We start from the raw sequence: 6,289 nt of genomic DNA on the forward strand, positions 1-6,289 counted from the left end.
AGAGAAGATACCTATCTATCCTCTCTAAAAATACTACGCCAGGAGAAGGAAAAGATGAAAGAAATAGTGTGACACGTGATTACGTACCGGGTCACCAGACAAGAGTCTGCCGTGAAACGTGATCGCGGGAGCCGCAAGTTGACGTCCATACTCAGGCGTTTGCGTAGAAATAAAAAGAATACGGAATACTGAAAGAGAATAGTGAAATACGAGAGGAAAGCGTCCATCGATTGGCAAAGTAGGTTAATTAAAACCTCTGGGAATACTGGGGAAAAAAGGAAGCTACAAAAGCGAAGGCCAAATTGACGTCCGAACAAAAATGCCGCGGACCCTTCTCTGGCTCAAAGTCAACGAAATGAAGGTTACCTCGGACTTCGTTTTTTAATCATTCACTTCCACGAAGCTGTTTCAGTAGTGATCATGCATTCAATTTTAAACTCTGCAGGCATGGATACCGATGAGAAATGCTGCAACAGATATCTAGCGATGTTTATATTTCAACATCTATTAGTTCAATCATTGAAGCTGAAAATCAGCCGTAACCTTGGAATTCTTTGAAACGAAACAGATAGACTTGAAATGTCGTCCGAAATTAGAGAATATATCGAAAAAACACCAGTGACACATAGCGTCAATTGACGCTTCTATCCTGGGGGTGGTCTTCACACCGTCCAGGTGGTGGAAATTTTTATGTCGTCTACCGCGAGAAATCGTGATAAATTCGTGCTTTTTTCCGTAAAAATTATGAAATTACATTCTTGAATAACTCAAAAAATATTAATTAGAAAACAAAATATCATTCTACATCTGCAAGTTCGGTGAAATTAGTTCCTTTACCAATTTCCGGGGTAACTTCGAGAAAAAACTTCTCCCTCCGAAATGGAGACGAAACCACCCTCTAAGGGGTGCACTATCGCACTGGTGCAGGTTGACACATTTTCTAAGTGTGAGAGAAATCAGCATCATACCACACCCCTAGGGTGTTCTGCAGGTGGTGATCAATCCGTGTCTTGCAAGGCACCGCGTGCATGTAAATGAAGATCAATCACCAGCATGCAGCGTGCAAGAGGATGCCCCTACATGCACATCACATGGTCATAAAAATATTACCAATGCTAAAACATTATACGTACATATTCATGCTAAGACAAAACTTGCGAGCGATTATTAATTCCTAAACTTAATCCATACAAGGTTTGAACAATGGAAAAAGAGAAACATGGAGTGTGTCATCCCAGCTAGTATGGCCATTATTTTTATAAATGAAGTCTATCGTTTCTATCCTTCGCAGCACGAAGAAAGATTAGCGTTTTAAGTCTGTTGAGCAGCCTATTTCCTTTATTTCCTTCTCTGAACGAATGACATGTTTCACCTCCTGAGAAAATATCTTTTTCGAATTAAGTGAGTAAATTTATCCAATACATAGCTCTATGCTCAGTTTTGAAGAGTATCATACCTGAAAATTTTTCACTGAAACGTTTTGTGGATGCGCGAAAATTCCACAGAGAAAAAATCATTCGTCTTGACCGGGATTCGAACCCGAATCCCTCGATTTCCGGCCGAGTGCTTTAGCCAGTTAAGCTACCGAGGCGTCATTCTTCCCTGTGGAAATTTGTGGACTATACCGGACATGGACACGGTTTTTTTTCTCTGTGGAATTTTCACACAATTGTGCATTGCGGGTGACTCCCGTAAAGTTATCACCGTGGCTAGTCCCGGTATATACTTAAAAGTTTGTAGATGCATTGCAGAACGGTGGCTTTAATAGATCTTCATTTCATTTATATTAACTCAATGTCATTTTATATTTCTACTTGAACGAATAACATGATGCGTGAAGACGTGTCACCGAATGTCCAGAGAATCATTGCTGTCAACGGCTTTCGGTAGCACCTGCGTATTCGCGGGAACCTGCGGGAATATTCGCGGCCATATCAGGTCGCGTCATTAGGCGATGAATGAGAAATACGAAAATGGTTATCAATCGACTTGCCGAGGCGAAGGCTCCGCACATTGTTGATTTAGCCATTTACAACTTCAATAATTACTCATTTCTTTATTTTCCTAATTTCGGGGAGGGCAAGCTGACTCTACTGATGAAAATAGAGAGTATCTTGCCCCATTTATGTGCTCCTGACGCCGAAGCGCCATATTTTACAGACAGTGTTTCCCAGATGTGGCGATTGCACGGCAATATAACGGAGATGTTCCGACTCGCAACGGCGCACCGCGCGCCCTCTGCGGACGTCCATGGAACTCCCCGGAAAACAGCGGCGAAGCGATGCGCGCAAGTTCCCGAGGGAGTTGCTCTTTCGAAGGAGTTGTGCACCAGTCAGTCTGGCCCAGTCATCGAAGTCGCTTGTTACGCCCGTCGGTGCTACATCGAAACGCTGGTCTTTTTTGTACAGTTTAACCGACCAAATAAAATATAGTAAATCGTGCCTGTGTGTTACTATCACCTCCGCGAGCGTACGAAAGTACTTATCCTACAAAGTGGTGACCCCGACGTGATCGGCGAAGTGTGATTCCGCAGACCACGTGTGCACGAGTCGGACATCTTGAAGCGGCCATGACGACGGACGCAGTTTCGATGGCTGGAAACCGCATCGCCATGCGCGTAACTGCGTTCTGGCCTGATAAACCGGCCCTATGGTTCGCGCAGCTCGACGGGCTCTTTAGAACGAACGGAATTACGGACGACGAAAGCAAGTTTTGGCACGTCGTCAGTAATTTGGACCACGCGTACGCGGCCGAGGTGGAAGACGTCATTACTAACCCTCCTGCTGAAGGGAAGTACGCGCGCTTAAAGGAGGAACTTATTAAGCGACTCTCCGCGTCGCGGGAGCAGAGGATCCGGCAGCTCATAGAAAGAGAAGAAATGGGGGACCGGAAGACCGCGCAGTTCCTCCGGCATCTAAGGAGCCTCGCCGGGACGTCCGTCCCAGACGAATTCCTCCGTACGCTGTGGATCGCCCGACTGCCCGCCCACCTTCCGCCAATATTGACCACCCAAGAAGGTATGCCCCTTGATAAGTTGGCGGAATTGTCTGACAGGGTATTTGAAGTTACTCAGGTCATGACCGCTTCAGCCAGCGACCCCCTGATGGCCACATTACTCCAGCGAGTGGAGGACCTGACCCGGCAAGTCGCCGCCCTCTCCGCAGCCTGTGACGCACGCTCACGTTCCCGAGGAAGGTCCCGCGGCAGCAGCCGGAGGAGCTCCCGCAACAGTTCCCCGCACTCAACCGACGATCGCCTGTGCTGGCACCATCGCCGTTTCGGTGCCAGGGCGAGCAAGTGCAGGGAGCTTTGCTCGTACAGGCCATCACCGCAGGAAAACCCTTAGGGCGTTCGGTCGATGCGGCCGCCGAATCCTGCCCCCAAAACCTGCCGCCTGTTTATAACCGACCGGTCATCTCACCAGTGTTTCCTTGTGGACACCGGGTCCGATCTATGTGTATTCCCCCGGAGACTAGTGAAGGGCCCCCGCGTACGAACGACTTATGAATTGTGCGCTGCCAAAAACTCCACCATAAATACGTATGGCTGGGTCTCATTGACCCTGAAAATAGGACTCCGCCGCGACTTTACATGGCGATTCGTCGTCGCCGACGTGTCCCAACCAATAATTGGCGCCGATTTTTTAAAGCATTACGGGTTGTTGGTTGATGTGCGGAACAAGTGTTTGGTGGATCTCTTTACGACGCTATCCGCCCATGGTCGCGTGATGGCATCTTTTGGCGAAAGTGTGAAAGCAATCAGTGGTGACGGCCCGTATTACGCTCTCCTACGTGAGTACCCCGAAATAACACGACCCGCAGGATACCCCAAACCCAGTGTTCATCACATGGTACATTTTCTACACACCACCCCTGGTCCACCGGTGACATGTAAGCCTCGGCGGCTCGCCCCGGACACGTTGGCCGCCGCCAAGCGCGAGTTCGACGAAATGCTAAGATTGGGGATAGTGCGGCCATCCAAAAGTGCTTGGTCTTCTCCACTTCACCTCGTGACGAAGAAACCGGTGAGTGGCGACCATGCGGGGATTATCGTGCCCTCAATTCACGTACTACCAGTGACCGCTACCCCGTCCCGCATATCCAGGACTTCTCGCAGGCTTTGCAGGGTAAGAAGATCTTCTCTACAATCGATCTAGTACGTGCATATCATGAAATCCCTATCAATCCCCCCGACGTCCCGAAAACAGCTGTGACAACACCCTTCGGGTTGTTTGAGTTCCCCCAGATGTCGTTTGGGCTCAAAAGCGCCGCTCAGACTTTTCAGCGGTTCATGGACGAGGTAGTGAGGGGTCTGGATTTTTGTTGTGTATGCATTGACGATGTGCTAGTGGCATCTGCGACCGAGGAAGAACACGTCACACAGCTCCGTTAGCTTTTCACTCGATGCGAGAAGTACGGCATACTTATCAACTCTTCGAAATGTGTCTTAGGTGTCCCTGAAGTGCAATTTTTGGGCCACTTAGTCACTGAAAATGGAATCCGCCCGCAGGAAGATAAGGTATCAGCTATCCATAGTTTCCCCGAACCATACTCAGTGAAGGAGCTTCGACGATTCTTAGGCATGATAAACTTCTATCGCAGGTTTATTCCCAACGCGGCCACCTTGCAAGCTCCCCTCCATAGCGCGCCCACACGGAGAAAGTGAAAGGTAAACATCCCGTCGAGTGGAACCCCGAGAGGCGGAAGGCGTTCACCGACTGCAAGGAAAGCCTTTCACAAGCAGCTGTTTTAGCTTTCCCGGATCCCTCTGCTCCTCTCGCAATTGTATCTGACGCCTCCGACGTCGCCATCGGCGCCGTCCTTCAACAACGCCTTGGTGGTGGGTGGCAGCCATTGGGGTTCTTCTCATCTAAGCTTTCCTCCGCTGAAAAAAATACAGCGCTTACGACCGTGAGTTAATGGCTATTTACAGAGCTATCCGCCACTTTCGGCATATGGTCGAGGGCAGACCATTTACAGCGTTAACGGACCATAAACCATTAGTTTATGCCTTCCGTCAAAAGAGTGACAAGTGCACCCCCAGGCAGTTCCGCTATTTAGACTTTATTTCTCAGTTCACGACGGACATTCGTCATGTGGCCGGGGCTGAAAACGTCGTCGCGGACGCCTTGTCGCGGGTGGAGGAAGTCTCCGCCGCGGTGCCCCATTCTACCCTCGCTTCTGCTCAGGAGGATGATCCCGAGTTGAAAGCCCTCATAGACGACAGTAACTCCTCCCTTGTGTTTCGGAAAATATCTCTCCCCGATACCGGAATGGAAGTGTATTGCGACATTTCAACCTCTACTGCACGCCCGTTCGTGCCGAGTGCTTTGCGGAGGCAGGTGTTTGAATCACTACACTCCCTCAGCCATCCCGGCATTAAGGCATCGGCCAAGCTCGTATCGGAACGTTTTGTGTGGCCATCGCTAAAAAAGACTGCCACAATTGGGCGCGTGAGTGTGTTTCCTGCCAGCGTTCAAAGGTGACGCGTCACGTGACGTCACCAGTTGGGAAATTCAGCGTTCCCCGGTCGCGTTTTGAACATATACACCTGGACATTGTGGGCCCCCTCCCCTTTTCCTGAGGTTATAAAAAACTGCCTAACAGTAATCGACCGCTTTACGCGGTGGCCAGAGGCCATTCCACTGCAGGACATCACCGCCGAAACTGTGGCCAGAGCCTTCTTCCTGGGGTGGATCGCCCGCTACGGGACTCCGTCCCGCATAACTACGGACCAGGGGCGACAGTTTGAGAGCCGGTTGTTTAATCAGCTGTCGCGCTTGTGCGGCGCCACCCATTTCCGTACTGCAGCGTACAACCCGGCGGCCAACGGAATGGTGGAACACTTTCACAGGCAATTGAAGGCAACCATCCGTTGCCACAGCACCCTCAGCTGGGTCGACATTCTACCCGGCATCCTCCTCGGAATCCGCGCCAGTTGGAAGGACGACATCGCCTGCACTGCAGCCGAAATGGTCTTCGGCGAGCCGCTGAGACTCCCTGGGGAGTTTCTGTGCCCGTCCCCACACACTACCATGGAGGATCAGACGGAATTTTTGGTTCAGCTTCGAGCACACATCCGGAGGATCAGTCCAACGCCAGCCACCCAGCACCGGAGCAAGATAACATTTATTTTTAAAGATCTCCCTTCCTCTCCTAGCGTCTTCGTGAGGAGCGACGGCGCGCACAAGTCGCTGCTTCCTCCCTATGACGGTCCTTTTCAGGTTTTGCAACGTCGGGAGAAAGACTACCTTTTCCGCATAAGGGGGTGCGACATTTGGGTGGCCATC

The 6,289-nt window shown here is 50.3% G+C and overlaps 1 protein-coding gene across 1 annotated transcript; it reads left to right on the top strand.

The window, feature by feature from the left end:
- Positions 1-2,569: 2,569 nt before the first annotated feature.
- On the top strand, positions 2,570-3,346 carry LOC124167672. The gene has a single exon (XM_046545656.1). It carries the CDS (start codon positions 2,570-2,572, stop codon positions 3,344-3,346), a length of 777 nt encoding a protein of 258 aa, XP_046401612.1.
- Positions 3,347-6,289: the final 2,943 nt, after the last annotated feature.

The sequence above is a fragment of the Ischnura elegans genome, chromosome 11 (genome assembly GCF_921293095.1).
Source record: "Ischnura elegans chromosome 11, ioIscEleg1.1, whole genome shotgun sequence".
In the NCBI taxonomy this organism is placed as follows: Eukaryota; Metazoa; Arthropoda; class Insecta; order Odonata; family Coenagrionidae; genus Ischnura; species Ischnura elegans.

Excerpts from the sequence above, each read along its gene's own strand:
- LOC124167672 (XM_046545656.1), top strand. The coding sequence starts at position 2,570 with ATGACGACGGACGCAGTTTCGATGGCTGGAAACCGCATCGCCATGCGC.